This window comes from Rhinolophus sinicus, chromosome 15 (assembly GCF_057876585.1).
Source record: "Rhinolophus sinicus isolate RSI-liver-muscle chromosome 15, RSI-T2T, whole genome shotgun sequence".
In the NCBI taxonomy this organism is placed as follows: domain Eukaryota; kingdom Metazoa; phylum Chordata; class Mammalia; order Chiroptera; family Rhinolophidae; genus Rhinolophus; species Rhinolophus sinicus.
In genome coordinates, this window is record NC_142515.1 from 49805040 (window position 1) to 49828284 (window position 23245).

At 37.1% G+C, this 23245-nt stretch overlaps 1 protein-coding gene across 3 annotated transcripts in view; it reads right to left on the minus strand.

Moving 5' to 3' along the window:
- ASCC1 (activating signal cointegrator 1 complex subunit 1) overlaps nt 1-23245 on the minus strand; it is a 91004-nt gene that overhangs the window by 64215 nt on the left and 3544 nt on the right. For all 3 annotated transcript variants that reach the window (XM_088792053.1, XM_088792052.1, XM_088792051.1), the window contains exons 4-5: nt 19584-19681; nt 14890-15068 (exon numbers count right to left, since the gene is read on the minus strand). In XM_088792053.1, coding sequence (XP_088648179.1) covers nt 14890-15068; nt 19584-19681 — 277 coding nt within the window. The remainder of the gene's footprint in view (nt 1-14889; nt 15069-19583; nt 19682-23245) is intronic.

Sequence of the window (23245 nt, forward strand, 5' to 3'; positions counted from 1 at the left end):
AATACCACTTCCCACTAAAAGGAACCAGGGGTCTTAGAGGAACGGCTGATTCCAGGGCTGGAACAGGGAAGTACAAGATAAGCCTGGAATATCTTATTATGCCAGAAAGTATGGAAATAACTGGGGAGAAGGGTGGAAGAAAGGTATGTCACTAACATAGGAACCAGTGAGGGCCCCTCCACCACCAGTTAAATGAAGGACAATTTGAGCACTAAAATAATTAAGAATAATTTGTAAACTATTAAAAAGTAGGAATGTATGATTCTATATCAATGATAGATGAGAAGAGAAGGTTGTTTCTTACAGAATACTGACTGTCAGCTGCAAATATAGAGAAAACACGGAAGTTGGAAAATCATAAGTTTGCAACCATCATAGCAAAGATTGGTTCAGGCAAGAATCATCAAAGGATACTACATCAAAGGGGAAATTTTGTTGAGAATTAGAATATTTGCAGTCTTAAAATGTCTACCCACAGATTGCTTACTGGTTGTAAGGAAAAATAACAGTAACTATACAGTGAAGAAATTAATCAACACCTTGACTGGACGGTGTAAAAATTAACATTGCCAATAAAGGGCATCATATCTAGATGAGATATTTTGAGAAAGACTTATCATCACTTATGCAATGTTCTAGCCAGGAATGCATAACCTCAGTCTACTCGTGAGGAAACATCAAACAGACCCCAAATGAGCATTCTGGTTTTTTTAATTTATTATTTATTAAAGAAGCATTCTATCTTTTTTTTTTAGTCAATGTCAATAAAGACAAAGAAAGGCTGTGGAAATGTTCCAGGTCCAAGGAGATGAAAGAGACCTAACAACTAAACACAACATCTGATAGTCGACTAGATCCTATGCTAGAGGGGACAAAATGCTGTAATGGACAAAATTAGAATGGGGATGGTAAAACACAGACAAAAGTATTGATGTTAAACCTACTGAAGTTGAAAATTTCATGTTACTATGTTTTAAAAAATTCGGATTTTATAGGAAATACATATTGAAGTATTTGGAGGTAAAGGGCCATGACATACACAACGCACTCTATAGTAGTTCAGGAAGAAAGCAAAAAAGAGAGAATAAAACAAATACAGGAAAATATTAACACTAGGTGAATATGAGTAAAGGGTACTATCTGTAGTCTTAACTTTTCTATGAGTTTATAATTATTAGGATTATAATGAAGAGGATACTATTGCTACTGTAACAAATTTCCACAAACTCAGTGGTTTAAAACTACACAAATTTATTATCTTACTATCTAAAAAGAGGAAGCTCTTGAACTTTTCTTTCCTTACCTTACCCTTTGGGAGCCTACCACTTCAGTCAACTTGAGTCCACTTGCCAAGGAAACACTAACTACTGGGAAACAAAACATAGAGAACGCACAAGAGCAGAAAAAGGAACAGATGAGTTACCTAAAGGCTATATAATCTGCAGTCTTTTGGGGAATTCTGAGCCATAAGCGTTCGAACAGTCTTTAACTGTATGTATTAGAGATCATACAATTTATATGTAACCTAACAGGACAATCTTTTAATAAATGTAGAAATACCCTAAATTTTACCCTGCCTGTCAATGACATCTTCTAAGAAAAACTTTTCTCTTAGTGAATTACTTCAATTTAATGTAGACTCAATATTCGAGGCAATGGAGCCACTATGTTTCTTTGCTCGGAATCTATCACATTCCCACCCACAAGCCTCTTCATTGAAATGAATAAAGACCAACATCAAATTTACCCTGGGGTTTAATTACACTGGGCCCTGCTCCAAGTTCACCATTACTTGGAGCTAGAACTATTTTACTCCATTAAGTTGGCCAACCAGGCTGACGCCTGGAAATTCTAACGGTGGTGACCTTCCAGCCAGCAAGGAGAAGCAAATGGTGAAGTAACAGTTGTGTCTAGATGAAAAAAAAAGTTTCTTTATGGCTAAGTCACATCTATAAGTCTCAGTTTCTTTGACTGTTAAATAAGGTCTCATCCAAGGAAAAAAATGCATGCAAAGCTACCTCCACAGAAAACTGATGTGCAAGCCTACACCCTGTTCAGAGTTCAAAGTCATGTCCTAACTCAGCCGTCCCAGGTACAAGACCTTAAACCTCTCATTCAAACTGCTGCTCCATGATTTACCACTAGCAATCACATCATCAACTGCCCTTCACTGATTTTACTTTTAATCCAGCACTCAGGCTCCACTGGCCCAGAACTGCTAGCAGTGCTACCAGTGTGAACAATTAACGAGGTACAGTGAAATCTAAAAACGTCAAGCGTAGGAAAAGGCCAGTAGAGAAGTATGGATTAGCCCATCATGGAGCATTCTCTCTGCTTCTCAACACCCCAGTTAGAACTCAACCATCCGTTCCACACAGATGGGACAGAACGCAGGTGCGTCTGTCAGAGCTGTCAGCTAGCAGAAGGGAAGTCTCTCTTGCATCTCAGACCCCAAAGGTCATGCATGCTTCATTGCATGAGAGTTAAGAAAAGAATGTCTATGAATCTGGACCAAATGAATCTGATCCACCAGAATGTAAATAATTTATAGCACTCTGCTTTGACAGTACATGATGACAGCCAAAGATAAAAAAAATAATCCTCAAATTATATTTACAAATATCATCTTCTAGGAACACCAGGCATAACAAAGGTTTGTGATTTAGCTATAAGAGGCCTTTAACCTGGAATACCGAGTCGAGGGATCTAATTCCAGATCTGTTACAAAGCAGCTGTGATCAGGCAAGCCATTCCACTTCTCTCGATCTCAGTTTCCTCCTTTGGAAGACAATGGAGATGGTCTAGTTTACCCCTAAGTCAAAGGTCCTATACATTTTTTACACGCTCCCACAGTACCCATAAATAAGTACAAAACAGGAATTTGTGAGGGATTCAGCAGTTCACTTCCTGATAGTCTACACAAAGACAAGGAGGAAGGATGCATAAACCTCATTCATGTAGGAAAGCTATTCAAATAAGGCACACCAGTGAAAAGAGCATTTGGCTTTGCAACCAGCTGGGCCTAGGTTCAAATTCTATTATAATTCTGCCACCTATCAGCAGTGTCTCCCAAAGTGAGCTACTCAACTGCTCGGAAACTCGATTTCATCATCTTTAAAACAGACATTTCCTTCTCACGGTTATTCTGAGGATTAAATAAAATATACTGGGGGTGCCAGAAAACTGTATACACATGACTTGTATTCATCTTTTGTTATCGGTATATATTGAGTATATACTGATCTTTGCTCTCCCTTTGAAAGCACCATCAAGAACTAAATTAGGCTCTGCTGAGTCATTTCTATTATTCTTTAAGAATGTTCACAAAAGTTGACTTTGATTCGAAAGTCTCTACATGTTACTAATAAAATACCTTGTTGAGTAAGCTTTAGAAAACAGGGTTTTGATTCTTCTCGCTTATAAATTCTGTCCAGACATAATTAGAGGGAAGTGGAGAGGTTCTTAAAAACAAAGGACAAATATTCAAACCGACCAGAAAAAGGGTACTTCACACTGACCAGAAAAGAGAATGCATGGTCTAAATATCCTTACCCATTAAAAAGGAGTGATGGGCATCTCTCTTCACTAGGATGCATCCCTCTTACTTTTCTTTGATGAGCACAATGAATAGTTAACTCTATTTTTTGAAAGCGTAACTATTCCTCCGTAAGTTACTTGTAAGCACTAGTTAGCAATCCAGCTAGCAGCCTACATTCATTCCCAAAGACAGACAGGGATCACTCAAACTTCAGGGATGGGCTAACAGTACACCACCTGTTCAAGCCAGAACCTCGGCTTCCTCTTGATGCCACACTTTCCCTCACGTCTCATATCGTAACGGTGGTGTTACAACAGCTAACGTACAGTACTTAGCTATGTGCCACGCTCTGCTCTAAACACCTTAAATTTATTAACTCTTTTACCCTTTATAACAACACTGAAGGTAGGAACTATTATTATCCCCACTTTAGAGAAGACCTATGAAAATCTCTGGAACATATCCCTTTCTGAATATAGTACACAACCTGGTCTTTTTTTCAACAGGCTGTATCATGGTCTCTAACTAGTAGCTGCCTCTGGCACCCCATGCCTTAATTCTCAATCCCACCTCCAACCCGCCTTCAGGATTATTTTTCTGCAATGCTAAGTTAATCACATTAGTCTCTACTTAAAACCTTCACTAGTTCCAGAGTGTCTATAGGATACATTCAAAATCCTTAACTCACACGAGACCTTTCACAACCATTCACAAGACCATTCACAACCAGGTGGATACCGTTCCCTTTCCACTCTTTTTTTTTTTTTTAAACTTTTTATTTATTTTAACTATGTTTTTCCAGGACCCATTAGCTCCAAGTCAAGTAGTTGTTTCAATCTAGTTGTGGAGGGCACAGCTCACTAGCCTATGTGGGTATCGAACCGGCAACCTTGATGTTAAGAGCACCGCGCTCTAACCAGCTGAGCTAACGGGACACCCTCCCTTTCCACTCTTAACTCCTACCTCTTCCCTATCCTACCCAATTTCTAGGCTCCAGTCTTAACAAACTGCTCCCTCTCCCATGAACACAGCAGACTAGAAAGCCTCCATTCCTTGCAAGTACCATTTCCTCTGCCCAGAATGCTCCCCTTCCCCGTGCGAGCCTGGCACAATCTCCTGTTCTTCCTTCAAGACTCTGCTCAAGTGTCACCTCCCTGATTAAGCCTTTTCCGCCCATTAGAGAACCTCCCCTCTGGGTACCCACTACACTCCCCTCTAACAGCACTTACCACACGGTACTACAACTATTTCTGTAAGAACACTACTTCCCCTGCTCGAGCATGGGATGGATCCATAAGGGTAGAGTCCATTGTTAGTACAAACTACATAGCCTAGTAAATGGTAGACATTTAATAAATAGTGAATTAATGAATAAAAGATAAACTGTCTGCATCCAAATGGTGCAATATACGAATCTTGTCAACATCGTTTCTTACTTTCCCATCTAACATGAGAACTCAAGAATTTACAACTTTCCTTACAAAGACAACTAACTATCCAATCTTTGTTCTGAATTAGTTATCTTATAATTATAAGATAATTATAAATTCCAAAACTCCCCTTATACATGAAGAATTCTAAATGAACACTAAAGCTGTTACATATAAATTTTCTTCTTCAGTGACCAATACTATTATAATAGTATTATTATACTATTATATTACTATTATTCACTGTGAAGAAAAACAAGCCTAAATGGGGGGGGGGGGCGCAGATCCATTAGCCATTTCTGCCTAGTGTCAGCCTTTACACTCCAATATGAGCAGAATTATGTTATTTCTGGAGCTATAACCTATTCAGGTTCTCCAGACAGCCTGAGAAATCCCCTGTTGCTTTAGACAGATCTGTAAGCCTTCAGAATGCTCCAACAAAACACAGCTTTGAATTACTGTTTTTCATTACTGATATGCTCTCTACTGGACCCTGCTGTGAGATAAAATGGAATTTTAGCAGTGTTACCAGCTATGGAATGACTGAGAGATATACAGGGTTTAATATTCTTCTTGAACTCACAGACAGTGAGACATCTTTGAATCTTAATGCAAGAGAGGAAAGAGTGAAAAAATAAGGTGCAGTTTATCTGCAGATCACATAGGTGGAAAACACCTTGCCGATGTCTGTGAGCAGCTAAATCCTACATTAAATACTCAGGCCTGGGGAGCTGAAGCACAGGGATGACGGCAATGATGTCTGTAGTTAAACAACATTTCCTGTATCATCAATCAGCACAAAGGAAGGCGATTTAGGAAACGCTATTCTAAAAGGTAAATTCACAGTTTCCTTGGGAGTCAAGGGTGAGGTCAAGAACGAACATGCTACCAAATAGAGAAAAGAAGCCAACTATTTTCAAGGAAGAAAAGAGAAGTTTAAAAAGAAGAGTGAGGGAAGAACAGGATGATACCTGGGAGAAAAGCTGTCTGTTGTATCAAAAGTGTTACTTCACAACAATGTCTAAGAATGGAATAGCTATGGTTGGTAGACGGCATTCTAATGCCCCTCACCCTTGTGTAATCCCCTCTCCTTTGATTGTGGGTGGAACCTGTGACTGATAGGACACCACTACTGTGATGACACTATGTTAGATGGCACAGTCCACCTTACCATAGGGACATTACCCAGTGAGCCTGACACATACACATGAGCTCTTTAAAAAGCAGAGTTTTCTTTGGCTGGTGACAGACGTCAGAGATTCGAAGCGCCAAGAAGGGTTTAACAGAAGCTAGAGGGGCCACATGTCAAGGAAATGGGGGCTAGAGCTATAGCCATAAGGAAATGAATTCTGCCAACAATCTAAATGGACTTGAAAGTGGATTCGTCCCCAGGGCCTCCTAATAAGAGACCAGTCTGGCCAACACCTTGATTTCAGCTAAGAGAACCCAGTTGATACCTGGGAGAAAAGCTGGTTGAGCTCACCAAGCCTTCCGATCCATATAGTACTGTGAGATGATAAATGGGTGTTGTTTTAAGCTGCAAAATGGAGGTAATTTACCATCAGCAATATAAAATTAATAGGCTAGGGTGCAAAGGTAAACTAATAAACTCATATTTCAATAGTATTTCACCCCAAAGATCCCAAAGGACTTGATATATTTGACATAAGCTATCAAATTAGATAAAGTCACCTTCTCAAACAAAAGAAAGAAAACAAAAAATTAATCATCGATGAAATATTTTTTAGAAGATAAAGAGTCTCACCTCTTCGAGTCCTGATTCAGGACTGAAGATGGATAGCTCTTGAACAAAAGTCCTTGAAGGACATCTGATCCATATGATATCTTTTTTTAACAATTAGGGAATAAGATATGATTTGGAGCTGAAAACCCAAGCACAACTAGGAAGGCTCTGTTGCTTTTTTAAATCTGCAAATACTGTGCAAATTACTACCCAATTCTAGTCAAGGCTGGTCCCAATGAAAACACTTACTGAAAGTCTGGTGCAATTGGTTAACAGACAAGCAATCATCAAAATATCTTCAATTTAAACAGGATTTTTTCCATTCGAACAAAATTCAAAATTCAAAATTTGCTTATTTTGAATGAATAAACAAAATTTGTTTATTTTGAATGAATAAACAAAATGTGGCATACCAATATTTCCCACAGTGATATCCGGGACTAATTTCATATATTTGTTCCACTGGATTGTATAAAATAGAGCAGTTACTAGGTCCTACATAACTCTATCATTCACTCGACCCAGAAGGTACCCTGGGCAGGTCACCCTCTCTGAACTTCCATTCTGACATCATTAAAATGGAATAGCAGTATCTGCCTCATACAGACGGATTGAAGATTAAACAAAATAAACGCAGTAAGCACTCAGCACACTGTCAAGCACAACGCAAGTGCTCAATAATCATTTGCTATTTTATATGTCACTCGATGCTGACTGAGTAAAATAGTGGTAAACTCCTCCCTGTTTACGGTATTACAAATTATTAGAAGAAAGAAAAGTATGAATAGCAGCATTATTCATAATAGCCCAAAAGTGGAAACAACCCGAATGTTCATCATTTTGAATGAATAAACAAAATGTGGCATACCAATACAATGGAATACTACTGGGCCATAAAAAGAAATAAAGTAGTGTTAACATGATAAAACATGGATAAACCTAGAATACATTGTAAGTGAAAGATACCAGACACAAAAGATCACATATTCTATGATTCCATTTATATGAAATATTCAGAATAGACAAATCCATAGAGACAGAAATTAAATTAGTGCTTGTCAGGTAGAAGGAAGGGGGCAATGGGGAGTGACAGTTTAATGAGTATATGGGGGTTCTTTTGAGGCTGATGGAAATATTTTAGAATTAGATATTGGCTATGGTTACAAATGCAGTGAATACATGTATATGGAAAACCATTAACAGTGTACTTTAAAATGTGAATTTTATGTTATATAAATTATATATCAATTAAAAAATGTATGAGAATGTCTCCTTTTGTCCATGAAGAATTAACTCCTATTAGGACTTTCCCTCCTGCCATCAATAACTAGAAGACTAGATAAAATATATAAAACAAGTGTTTTCAGACATTGGCTAACAGATGGTGCTGGACTGTGATCCCTAAGAGAGGAGAAACAGAGTCTCATGCTAGCTTTCTGAACAGACAACTTCCAGACAGTGGCACAGAGTGGGGAACCCAACAAGAGGCCAGTGATCCCTATGAGTTGAGGTGAGAAAAAGTGGAATTCAGGAATGCCAAGGCAAATAAAATTTGCAGGGCCAAGCACTGAAGAGGAGGAAGCTATGAAAAAAAGTGGGGGCTCCAGAAATCTGCATAAGGGTCTCTGAGACTTTGGCTGAACAACAATCTGCACGTGTATAGGGTGAAACCCACAAGACCTGATAAAGAACAGCTACTGGGAGCTGTAAGCCAAACAATACCCAAAGCTCAAACAGCAAGGAAACACTCAAGTTCCCACCAGCCAGAGTGGAGAGACCACTCTTGAATACACAGAGAATTGAACAGAGATTCCAGGAAGGACACACCTTAATAGTGAGGCTAAATTAGCCCTAGAGTAAAGAATACTCTAGATCTGTTCTTAAAAGGCTTTAAAAACAAGCTTTGGAATGATTATGCTGATACACAAATAACTATCTTCGAGAACAAAGTTTAAGACTCTCTGTAGAGAAAAAAACAAAATTTGCTCTCAACAGTGTTCACTATTAAATAAAAAATTACCAGACATGCAAGCAGCAAAAAATGTGACCCATAAGCAGGTAAAAAATTGGCCAATAGAAACAGATCTAGAATGCTGCCATGCCAATGGAATTAGCAGACAGTGGCTTTAAAAAAAACTATTATAAATAAGCACAACTATTTTAAAGAAAACATGTAGACATTGAAAGAAAAGGATGATATAAAAAAAAACAAATAGAACTTTAAGAGATATCAGGTAAGAGCAAAAATGAAAATTCCATTGGATGGGATTAACGACAGATTAGTAACTTTAAAAAAAAAAAATCAGTGAATTTGAAGACACAGCTACAGAAACTATCCAAACTGAAGCAGGGAGAAAAAACTAAGTCTGGAAAATAAATGAACAGAGCTTCAGTAACCTGTGTACCAGTATCAACTGATCTACTGTGTAATTAGAGTTCCAGAAGGAGAAGGAAAAAGGGGAGAGAAAAGATATTTGAGGAAATAATGCCTGAAATTTATCCAAACTCAAAGCAATATCAGCATGATGACAGACTAAGAAGATCCAGGCTCTCACTCCCCCACAGAAACACCAAATAAACAACACCACATAGACCAAAGTAGCTTCGGGAGAATTCTAGAAACCAGTTAAGAAGCTACAACAAAGCAAATGCCTCACCAAAAGAAAGCTGCACTCAAAATGGTAGGAAATGTCCCATTTTCTCTCCACATAGTAGCGTGATGAGATCTCACGCTGTCCAGCTCTGTCCCACCTAGGTCATGAACCATCCCTTTGTCCAGTGTGTCCACACTATACACGCTACGCATCCATTAGGCACTGAGTAGCCATCTCGGTTATCAGATCAACTGATACAGAACCGCAGTGCTTATGTTCATGGAACTCTTATTTTACTTAATAATGGCAACTGAGATATACCAAAGAGAAGCTGCAAAGTGGATGTGCGTATAGGAAAACACATAGTATACATAGGTTTCGGTATTATCCACAGTCTCAGGCATCCAAGGGGGGTCTTGGAAGGTATCCCCTGTGCATAAGGGGGAACTACGAGATACCACAGCATGCCTACCAGAATTGCCAAGATCAAAATACGACAGACACCACCAAACGCTGGCAAGAATGTGGAACAAGCTAAACTCTTATATCATCATTTGTGGTAGAAAAGGCACAGCCTCTCTAGGAAAAGGCTTAACAGTTTCCCTATAAAACTAAACATACATCTGCATTTGGTCCAACAATTATGCTCCTAAGTATTTGCCCAGAGATAGCAAAGAGGTACGAGAGAACTTTTGGGGGAGATGGAAATGTCTGTATCTTGTTTGTGATGGTTGTTACACGACTGTATATTTTTGTCAAAACTAATTAAAGTGTACTCTTAACAGGTGCATTGCATTGTATGTAAATTACAACTCAATAAAGTTGATTTTTTAAAACAGAATGGAAAAAAACTATCAAAAATTTAAAGTTCACATTCCCTTAAACAATGTATTCTAAGAATTTACCCCAAAATGTATCCCAAAGAAAACATCAGCCAAGGACATAAAGATTCATGTACAAAAATGTTCATTACACATTATAATGAATAACAACAGAAATAATTTCCTTTAATGTTCCATCAATAAGGCATTGGTTAAAAGTTAGGGTACAGTCATTCACAGAATATTTCACAGCAATTAAAAACAGTGATTAGATTTATATGTATTGACATGGAACATATTAAATCAAAAAGGTAGTTAGAAACAATGTGTATAACAATTTTAATAAATATATATATATATAAAATACATATGTAAGTTGAAAAAATTTATGAGCCAACTTTATACCAAGAGGTGTCTGTCATCTTTCCCCTATAAGTAAGAGAATGTTGAGACCATTCCTATTTTAGAGATGAAGAAACTACCAGAAATGTCAAATGAGTTTCTGAGGAACTAAAACAAGCCTGAATGCCACAGCCTTTCAGGAAACATATGCTATCTCAATAACAGGTATATGTTCTTCAAAGCTACTAGATGGGAACTCACCTAAGGTGGGGTAATACATGCAGAGTACCACCGGAAAATGCCTACAGGCTTTTCCAGCAATCTGCCTGTCCTTCTTACACCAGAATGAAACTCACTAAAAATGTCTTCCATCTAATAAGCCCCTTACTTATTTACACTTTTATGCTATGCTTATTTCCCTACTGTTATCAGGACCTGATTTAAAAGCAGGAAGAAGGCAATGTCAGTATGGAGTCTCCCTGGAAGCAGGAAGGAAGTACTTTGGACTGATTAAGGCCAGCACGACATTAATAGTGGCCAGTCTCAATCCGGCCAAGAGAAAGTAATTATTCCAATATTTGTTCCCTGTCAGCCCAAGTCAGGAGCCAAAAGGAAAGTAAGGGGGCATACACACGCACACACACACACATACATGAAAAGGAAAAAAGGCTAATCTATTACAATCTGCTTGTCGCATATCAGGTATCTGTAACATTACAAAAAATAAATAATTATAATTACTAGCTTCAATAAATTGGTATTTACAAAGTAAAATAATTTTGAAACTTACCAGCAACACTCCCCCAAATTTACCAGCCTATATTGAAACTTCAGTATTCCTGGTCTTCTCCTACTGTACCCTCCACTTCCACTGAGAATGAAATCATCTTGCTATTAAATGTTAAGAGGAAAAAAAAAATTCTGATGGTTTACTACTGATACTTAATAATATTCTGATAGTTTACTAACTTTACATATAGTATTTGACTTATAGATGTACCCTTGTTCAAGCCCGTAAATGCCAAGTTAGTCACTTCAAAATGTGTTACACAATTCTATTCTGTCTACTCATATTTGCCCAGTCTGAACCGACTCAACATTAATAGCCTCCTTCTTAAAAAATCAATTTTACCAATTTTCATCCCCTAGCCCCACAAAAATACTTGGATTCTAGTACTTCTATATCTGCATATCTACATCTCACCATATTTTAACACCTAAGACCCAGCTTGAGCAATATGGGCAAGACAGCATAGGAGAAAGGAAGGGAAAAGGAAAAAAAGAAGAGGAGGAAGGAAGGATCTTGTAAATTTTCACCCAAAACATTTTCACTGACCTGGCCCACAACTGTCAAAGGCAGCCCTCATTTGCTCTTAATACTCCAAGTAATACGAATAACTTTAACCTAACCAGGCATGAAAATAGCAGGAGTGAGTAGCCTCTAACATTTATGAAATGTTTATTACATATGGAGTGCCATGCCGAGTACTTACGTTATCTCATTTAATCCTTCCTGTAACTCTCCAAAGCAAGCTGTAAAGATCTGAAGAGGTTCACTTTCCCAAATCTACACATCGAGGAACCCAGAATCAAACCTAAGTCCATCGTTTCCAGAACCAAAGATACTACCCACTGTTCTGTTTTATCCCACATGCTTTTTATTCCTCTCTTTACTACAAGATTGAGAAAACATAGCACGGACATCCATATGCAAAAAAATGAACCTAGACCTATTCACACCTACTACAAATAATTAACTGTTTCATAGATCTAAACATAAAAAAGCAAAACTCTAAAAATTCTAAGAGAAAACCTTTGTGACTTAGAGTTAGGCAGAGTTCAAAGATATGACATCAAAATTAATAAATTGGACTTCATCAAAATTTAAAAATTTTCTCTAAAAAAGACACTAATAAGGGAATGAAAGACAAGCTGCAGCCTGGGAGAAAATATTTGGAAATCACATAGCCTTAAAGGATTTGTATCCAGAATATAGCCTTACAGACTTGTATCCAGAATATGTGTGAGTGTGTGTGTGTGTGTGTGTGTGTGTGTGTGTATATATATATATATATATATATATATATATATATATAGTGTTTATGAATATATATATTTCATAATATATATATTATGAAAGAGCTCTCAAAACTCAACAGTAAGAAAACAATTTTAAAATGGGTAAAAGATGTGGACACCTCACCTAAGAGAATACATGGTAAAAAAAGGACATAAAAAGATATTCAACATCATTAGCCATCAGAGACATGCAAATTAAAACCACAATAAGATATCATGACACACCTATTAAAATGGGTGTAAATAACAATAAAATCAAATGCCAACACCACCAAATGCTGACGACAATGCAGAGCAATTAGAACTCTCTTATGTTACTGGTGGGAATGCAAAACAGCAGAGGCATTCTGAAAAACAGTTTGGCAGTTTCTTATAAAGTTCAACATACATCTACCATATATACCCAGCAATCCCACTCTTGAATATTTACTTTAAAGAAATGAAAATTATGTTTACATAAAAATCTGTACACAAATGTTTGTAGCAGTTCTACTCATATTTCAAAAAACTGGAAACAACCTAAATGTCCTCCAGCAGGTGTACAGATAAACAGACTGTGTGCATCCAACAAACTACTGATAAACACAACCACTTGGATGAATCTCAAAGGCACTATGCTGAGTGAAAACAGCCAGTCTCAAAAAGTTACATACTGTATGGTTCCATTTATGTGACATTCGCAGGCAGACAAAACTATAGTAACCAAGACAAGATCAGTGATTATCAGTGTTTGGGGTGGGGAAGAGGCAACTATAAAGGGACAGATAAGGGCATTTTGGAGGGTGGTAGAACTATTCTGTACCTTAACTGTGGTAGGTGGCTACACAAATATAAATGTGTTGAAATACATAGAAATGTACATGCAAAGAAGTCCATTTTACCGTATGATAATTTTTAAGGTAAAATAAAACATTTTTAATTCTTCTGAGGATAACTGGTTAACCAAACAGGGGTTAAAAGAAATTACTCTTACCTCTTACCATATATCAAAATACATTAAAAAGTTAAATATAACTATGAAGTAATACTGATCTTCTTAATATATATGAAGCTCTTACAAATAAATTAAAAAGTGAACACTCAGAGAAAAATGGACCAAGACATGAAGAAGAGTTAAACATATGAAAAAGTTTTATCTCACCAATAATCAAATAAATGAACAGTAAAGCAATGAGCTAATACGTTTTATCAATTAAATTACAAAAAAACCCAAAAACTTAAAAGAATGACAAGACCCAGCCAGTACTGGCAAGGGCGGAAAAAGAAACCTTAAGCAAACTATAGTAGGAGCATAAAGTGCTATAACATTTCCTGAAGGTAATTTGGATAGACATACCAAAAAACTCCAACATACACATACTCTTTTCCCACTTCTAGAAATTTACTAAGTAAGAAACTAACTAGACTAGTGCAGAAAAATGTAGGCAGAAGAATACTCATAACATATTTACAATAATGAAAAAATAGAAATAAAGATTAAATAATTACACACCCATATAACACAACAGTAAGCAGCCATTAAAAATCAAGTCATGTGAGCAATTATTGACATCAAATTATGTTATTTTAGCTATCACTGCTATAATTTCCTTCCTGTTCTCCAAAGCAAAGGTAAAAGATTTAGATTTTTGTTCAATGACAAAACAATTACGGTATAGTGCTAAATTTCAAAGAAAACAGGATATAAAACCACATACAACACACATTTTATTTTCTAAATGTATGTGTGTGTACATACACACAAATATGCCACAGTATTCTCTCTCAGTGGTGAAACTATAGGAGGCTTTTTATTCTTTTTCTAAATTTTCTATCATAAATGTATATTACTTTCATAAATTTTTCAAAAAATCAATAAATATTTACATCACCTAAACTTATACCCAAAAGGAGTTTTAAAACTTGTTTTCTACTCTAGATTATCTGCTATTAGCCTAGTCATAAGCATTTCACTGGTACCTAAATATGACAGTTCTATATGCAAATTTGTCTTTTTGTTACTAACCCCAAATCAGCCATAACTGCCAGAGGCAGAAGATCTACAGATAAGAACATCTCATTAAGATTGCCACCCTCAAAGTGCAGAATAGTGTGCATATTAGGATGATTCTTTTGTGTCTTAAAATTTTTAAATATATTTCAGTAATATATAGAGACTTATGGTGCTGATATGTCTCTACTTTTTTTTTTCAGTTCAGAATTAAATGAAACTATCAGAAATAGGTTTTTTGGTGGGAGAAGAGATTTGTATCTACTGCCTGAACTATGAACCATTTTTGTACTCTTAATTTTCTTCTTTTTTTGTTTTGTTTTGTTTTGTTTTGTTTTGTTTGCTGCTTACCATGGAGCACTTTTCCAGTACTTCCTCCTGGAATTTAAGGAATCGTTCCTGAACTTCAACTTCATTGAGGAAAAAGGCAAGGAAGTGAGTGAAGGGCTGCTTTCTTCTAAAAGTGAGCAAAAGAACATCAATCCGAGTTCTGGCTGAAATGACCCCACTTCGATGCTGGCCACTGATTACTGCAAGCAAAAAAAAAAAGGGGGTTAACATGCTCAAGGACCATCAGATGCTTGCTTGTAAGATAGGTGACCTTTCAATATTGTCATCTGTGGGGAGTTAAAGAAGTCTGAATGTATATATAATTCTGAACAGGGGACAACACCAAGGGTAAGAAAGTTACTAATGAATTCAATCTAAGCAGAACGAGGTCTAAAAACAGAATATCTTTAAGCCGAGCTGATGAAGTAGAAAAATGAGTTCAAAAGCTATAAAGTAAACCCTCACACCTTGTTGGTGGGAATGTAAAATGATACAGCTTCTATGAAAATGTTCGGCAGTTCCTTAAAAAGTTAAAAAGAGAATTACCATATGACCCAGCAATTCCACTCCTAGATAGAAACCCAAAAGAAGTAAAATCAGGTGTTCAAAAAAACAACAACCTTGGACATAAATGTTCATGGCAGCTCTACTCACATTCCAAAAGGTGGAAACAATACAAATGTCCACCAGCTGATAAATGGATAAACAAAATGTGGTATTTCCATACAATGGGATATTATTCAGCAGACAAAAAAAAAAAAAAAGGAACAAAGCACTGATACATGTAAAAATATGGATGAATCTTGAAAACATTATCCAGACAATAAAGACCACATATTGTATGCTTCCATTTACAGGAAATATCCAGAACAGGCAAATTCATAGAGACAAAAAGCAGATTAGTGGTAGCCAAGGACTGGAGATAGGAAGAAATCAGGAGTGACTGCTTAATGGGTATGGGGTTTCCTTTCGGGGTGATAAAAACGTTCTAGAACTAGACAGTAGTAATGGTTACACATCATTCTAAATGTACTAAATGCCACTGAATTCAATACTTTAAAATGGCCAAAATGGTAAATTTTATGTTGTGTCTCTAACTACAATAAAAATAGTAAGAACAATACATCACATAGAAATTCATACAGTAAAAAAATTAAGAGCAAAAGATTCAATTTTGTTATGTGAATTTTACCTCAATTAAAAAAATACTGTGGCAAAAATTATTAGTGATTCACTACAATAAAAAAGCAAAGGAGAGTCTATTCCTATACATATGAAAATAGAAAGCTAAAGTAAAAATGTTTATCAACTCTATATTATATGTACAGATACCAAATTTCCATGTTTTGGTATAACTTGGCCTTCTTTGATCTGGGCTATATCTTCACACATATATAAATGAAAAGAGGGGGAAAAAGCCATAAGAACATAGACCACTGTCTACAAAGAAAACCATTTAGGGATTATATAATCTCTGTTTAAGCGGAGATTAAACCTCTAGGTTCCAGAATTGGCAGGGTTTGGTTCAAAACAGAAACTAAGGAAAGGTGCAGAAGACATGAACAATGAACAAAACTGGCATTTCAACAGACGATTTATTAGAGTTAAGGACAGACTTCTGAATATGATAAACATATTGAAGTATTAACGATAATAATAGCAAAATGTGCTATGTACTTTAGAGACCACAAAGTTAGTGTCTCCTAGGCAACTGCAGAAATTAAATAATTCCATTTATTTGTCCTAGTACTTTCCATTAAAGCACTTGAAATTTTCTATAAGAACAACCTTTCTGTTTCTTAATGAGAATGAAAGTGTCATAACCATTTTGTTGTAGAGAAACAACATGGAAATTGCTAGGAAGAGAAGTAAATTATGAATGAATGGAATAACAGAAGCCTGATAACTGTCTGCATAAGTAAAAAATTGACCTAAGTAAAAACTAAATTTGTAAGAAGTAGACCTACAGTGTTTTCTAATGACATTACTTGTATTATCAGACAGAATACTTTGAAAGTCCAAAAGACTCAAATGCCCAGTGAAGGCAAGTATGCATAGCAGGTACTCAAATATGGTGCTAGAGAAATACTGATAAGAAGGGTTCAAAGGTAAACTGGGAAAAATGATAGGAAAGTAGAAATTATAATTATCGCTGTCCGAGATCAAAAATATGGTGAGAAACTCAAAGGAAAGGGGTGGAGAAGAGGGAAGCTTAAAACTCAAGTTTATGTTTTATTTCTATAAAAGTTTGGCACAAAATGCTAAATGCGTTCTTTTTCATTAAGAAGGTGGTTTGATAGAAAATAAGACAAATAAGACATTTTTATTTTTGTAACACAGTAAACTGAAAAGGGTACTTGAAAGGTGCTCAGGGGGCGGCCAGACAGCTCAGTTAGTTAGAGCGCGAGCTCTCAACACCATGGGATGGTGGGCTGTGTCCCCTGCAACTAAAGATTGAAAACGGCAACTAGACTTGGAGCTGAGCTGCGCCCTCCACAACTGGATTGAATGACAATGACTTGGAGCTGATGGGCCCTGGAGATATTCTCCAATAAAAAATATTCCCACCCCCCCGCAAACAAACAAACAAACAGAAAAAAACGGTGCTCAGACAGACTGATTTCCAGAAAAGATTCAAAGTTGATCAAATAATGACTAAATTGTAAATGCAATGAGGTTAGAAATATTCTACAACTATAAATATCTGAAGACCAGAATATACATGACTAAATTTAAGGACTAAAACTTAGGATATAGAGGAAGAAAACAATTGAAGGTATTGAAGTTAAACTTTTTTTTAAAAAAACCCAATTCTCTAATTACAATGACAATATCATTTTAAAGCTCCTTAGGATATCCCATTGCGTGAGACTTCAAAACAGACTAGAAACAGATCCTTGTCCAGAGGACAAATTAAAATCTTCTAGATCATTTCCTTCTCTAGTTTCTCTAATTGAGGAAATGAAAATGAATAAGTGACAGCAAATACCACACCAAAAGATAGCAAATGCAGTCTTGATTTCACATCACACCTCAATTTATTCTAACCAATTTGTTTTTTTCCCATATCCTATACTTCCCTACAAGATCAACAAGCCAGTTTAACCTTGTTTTTCAATTAAATTAGTTCCACTAAATTCTTAAACAATTAGACACACTCGTTTTTCACACTGAAATATCTGTGCATTCTAAATCAAAATCGAATCTTTACAACCCACCTACCCTTTTCTGGATAAATTTTGGAAGGATTCAGTATCTTAAAATGGCTAAAGGCTCCACATTTATACCATGTTATGAAAATTATTACTCGTATATATTACTATATGGGTAGAAAAAAACGGGGAACATATTCAACCGTTGATTATGTCTGGGGTTCATGTTACAAGAGACTTCCCTTTATACCTTATATATAATTTCTGTAAGCCTCCGTTTTTTTGAAAGCATGTATTAATTTTATAATCAGAAAAAAACTAGAGAAATAAGCTTAGATGCAATTATAAAATTATTTCAATATTTGTAATTTGAACTTTAAAGATAAAAGAAAGGCGTTGTCCAGTACAGGAACTCAGATGCAGCTAGTTAAACTAAAAGTGAAATGAATTAGAATTAAATAGAATTAAAAATTCAATTCCTCAGACACACTAGACATATTTCAAGTACTCACAGACACATGTGGCGAGTGGTTCCTGTACTGGACAGTGCAGACATGGAACATACCTGTCACTACAGAAAGTTCTTTTGAGCAGCACTGCTCTGAAGTCACCTGCTACTTGTCTGTCACAGTGATTATTCTTACATAGCACAAAAGAAGAGCGCTTGTAACTCTTTTCTCCTAAACCTTAATATAATCTATGGGTATTTATGGAAAATGGATTAATGCACATATTTGACTTTTAAAAAGTCCTATAGTTTTAGGATGTTTTAAAAATTTTGTCCCTACAGTGCCCCTCACTCAAAGCCACTTTACAATGCAAGCCGGTGCGTTTGGTTCACACTGATGCCTGGTACAGTCACTTTCTTTATTTCTTTCACATTCACAAATTTTATTACAGTATATTGTTATAATTGTTCTGTTTTATTATTAGCTATTGTCCTTAATCTCTTACTGTGCCTAATTTATAAATTAAACTACGATAAGTATGTATGTATAAGAAAAACCAGTATATATAGGATTTGGTACTATTCGTGGTGTCAGGAATCCACTTGGGATCTTGGAACATATTCCCCCCACTCCCCAGATAAGGGGGGACTAGGTACAGTCACTTTCTGATTTGATTTGTATTGCCAAACTATTTTCCCTCACCTGAGCAGTAATTTGAATCAGGTTATTGTAATCATTATTCTTATAATTTCCTTCCGGTAAAAAGAGTAGAATGGTTAGGGAAAGGGCTGAACTTTATTTCAAATTCGCAGATCTTAATGGTTTTTTCTAATTCTAACTTGAAACAATTCACTAACTCCACCACTAAAGCATATAAGAAACCTCCTGGTACACAATGAAATCTGGAAGCTTTATCCCATCAGTGCATGGTAAAGCATAAAATGAAGGCCCAGGTATCTTTCATCACCTGGGAGACTGATATTCACGTATCATAAAAAGTACAATAGCTACAAAATCCCATAAGGAATATAGTCACTACAGACCTCAGTTGGGTTACATTATTCCATATACATGCAAAAGTGATTGCAAAAACAACTTATATACTGCGCCTCACCAATTTCTCCTTCTTGTCCAGGCTTAGGAATACTAATAGAAGTTTTGGTCTCCACTTCCAGTTTCTTCTTAGTGTCCCCTCTCTTTCCAACTATATGCCTATAATATAAAGAACAATTAATTAATGGAAGATTAAGCAAAAATGTACCAAAATAAAGAATTCTACCATGTTTAAACTGTATGTAGCCAGGGATACTCCCTTACAGAAAAGTGTTTCAGTAAAAGCTCGGTATTTGTAGAGAAACTTACAAGTCATATAGATTTACATAACATGGTGCATTAAACTCTCTGACAAAATGTCTTACTGCAAATTCAATGTATAGATAGAATAACTATGCCCAACACCGGTTTGCTTCTCAAAATTAGATCAAAGGGAGGCCGGATAGCTCAGTTGGTTACAGTGTGAGCTCTAAACAACAGGGCTGCAGGTTCAAGTCCCACATGGGCCAGTAAGCTGCGCCCTCCACAACTAGATTGGACACAATGAGCTGCTGCTGGGTGGCCAGATGACTCAGCTGGTTAGAGCGTGAGCTCGCAACACGGTTGTTGGTTCAATTCCTACATGGGATGGTGGGCTGCGCCCCCTGCAACTAAAGACTGAATGGGGGAACTGGACTTGGAGCTGAGCTGCACCCTCCACAACTAGACTGAAGGATAACAACTTGGAGCTGATGGGCCCTGAAGAAGCATACTATTCCCCAATATTCCCCAACAAAAAAATGAAAGAAAAAAAAATTTAGATCAAAACTGGGTCTGCAGTTCTGTGAAAGGAAAGCTGGCATAGTCTCAAATGCAATTCCAGCAACCAATGCGACTAGTTTGAGGAGGGGGAGACCCTTGTCCTTATGAGTTCATCTAAGGGAATTATCCTTGGCTAATTAAATAAGAGTGAAGAGCTTGGCAAAGAGCAGGGGCCTCCATTCAGGATAGATTGAAAAGCACAGAGGGTAAACAGATAACCCTCAGGAGGCTGAATTCACTTTGACATGTTTTATTGGGGAGATTTCACCCCAAAATTGGGAAGTTTCTCCTAAAAATTTATATGTCCAGTTTCTTTAGAGAAATTAGAAGATCTGACAACTCATGGCAACAACAGGCAGGGAGCCTACTCTCATCCCTAAAAATGGAACAGGAGCTTGTCACAGTCCCCATCACTTCCTACTGTCTCTTTCATCTACTCCATCACCTATTAATTCATTTACATTACTTGCCCAGCCCTCCTAGTACAAATAATTCTGACAATCCAAGGTTATCTTCTGGAACCCACATAAATGAATGCGACTACTGGGTCCCAGGGGAGAAGTTTCAGAGTCTATAAAGCATAAGAGGCCATCACAGGACTATAAAGTTAAGAGAAAAAACTCTCCCATCATCAACAATATTTTGGCTCAAATGATTTCAATCACAGTACACAATAGCGTTAAGTGACTGTGTCTAAAACTGGGCATTTGTTTTTAGATGGGCTAACCAAGCCTGATGATTTCCACTAAGATCTATTGTAGTAAGCCAGTTTTTTTGCCTTTTTTTTTTTGGTTTTTAAAAGCTCTATTTAGTTCTTTTGCTTCTCTTTTTGTTGTTCTGTAGTAAAGCAGTTTTTAAAAAACAAGATGTTTAGAAGAGGATTAGAACTCCACAATTTCCATGTGGTTTTTCTGTGTTGGACTAGAGATTCTATTGTGTCAACTCCGTCAGGACTTTGCCTTCCCAGGCCTTATCAACAAGGGCTGCTTTCAACCAGGCTCCTATGTGACAGCACGTTGTTAGCGGACAAGCCTATCACAAGAAGTAGTTGGCTCAAAGTGTTATTAATAGTCTACACACCTTAGAAAGGGAAGTGGTTGAGGTTAAAGAAGCTTTAGAGTCAAACAAACCTTGGACAAGTCATTTAACCACTGTAAGCCTATCTCCTCACTTATAAAAATAGAGTGAATAATACCTATGTATCATAAGGTTGTTGTAAGGATTAAATGCGATCATATATAAATGGGCTTCCCAGCGACTGGCACATAGTTTAGGACAGTCCTTGAACTCTTCATTAAGCCCATGACGCATCCTTCCAATTAAGAACACGGCCAGACTCAAAAGAAGTTTACATGGAAAGTCCAAGACATTCACTACCTAGTTTAGACAGGTAATTTCTATATTGTCTATTAATTAGGATTTAGCAGAATCAATATCTAATCTAATATGCAAGTCACCTGGTACATAGTATTTCAAATATATTCATAAGATCAAGTTAGAATCAAATATTAAGGAATGTTTACACACCTTAGCAGTAGCAGACATACAGATTAAATAAGACGTGTTACACCACTTTTATCAGGAAACTGAGCCACGACTTTCTCAAATCATATTTCTTAGAAGAAAATGTCATTGGACCCAGAGAGGAAAGTGAGCTGTCAGGGTTTCCAGGAGAAGAATTTCATCCTTATGAGGTATTTCATACTACTCTCAAAGTTAATGAAAATGAAATTATTGCCTATTGAACCTAAAGGCATATGCGTCCGTATTTGTAGATCTCCTCTCACAGAGTTGCTTGGACAGACCTAATTCATCTGGTACAACACAGAAAAAGAATTTATGGACTTTCTAGACTAGCCTATCCCTCAGAGGTGTAAGCCCCAAAGAAGCCAGGTAGCCACATAAGTTAGCCATGTTAGTGGTTAATATGGGACAGAATGTGGGTACGAAAGCACAGATTGAAGTGATCACCAAGTTTCTGAGCAATTTATAAAGATGATCCTGGAAAAAGCGTTATCAGTCTTTGATAAGCGTTGGGGATTAATGGAACAGACAGACACATGCCTGCCTTCAAGAAGCTTCCTATCCTGTGGAAGAGTCATCAAATAGCACAGAAATAAATATAAACACAAGACTGAGAAATGCTACAAAGGAAAAGTAGACAGTGTTATAAAAACATATAGTAGGATAATGAATGTGGTTGGTGGGGATGATGGTGTCAAAGCAAGCTCCCCTAAGGAAGAAGAATATAACTAGGTAAGCAAGAGGAGAGATTATAAGACAAAGGGAACAGCATAAGCCAGAGCTCTAAGACAGGAAGGAGCATGATGCATTTGAGGAACTGGAGAAAACCAGTTAGGTTTCAGTGCAAAGCCAGGGAAAGAATGGTATGAGATGAGACTGAGAAATGCAGGGCCTGCTAAACCATGTTCAAGAGTCTGGCCATTGGGGCTGGCCCGGTGGCTCAGGCGGTTGGAGTTCCGTGCTCCTAACTCCGAAGGCTGCCGGTTCAATTCCCACATGGGCCAGTGGGCTCTCAACCACAAGGCTGCCAGTTCAATTCCTCTAGTCCCACAAGGGATGGTGGGCTCCGCCCCCTGCAACTAAGATTGAACACGGCACCTTGGGCTGAGCTGCCGCTGAGCTCCCGGATGGCTCAGTTAATTGGAGCGCGTCCTCTCAACCACAAGGTGGCCGGTTCAACTCCCACAAGGGATGGTGGGCTGCGACCCCTGCAATTAGTAATGGCAACCGGACCTGGAGCTGAGCTGCGCCCTCCACAACTAAGACTGAAAGGACAACAACTTGAAGCTGAATGGCACCCTCCACAACTAAGATTGAAAGGACAACAACTTCACTTGGAAAAAAGTCCTGGAAGTACACACTGTTCCCCAATAAAGTCCTGTTCCCCTTCCCCAATAA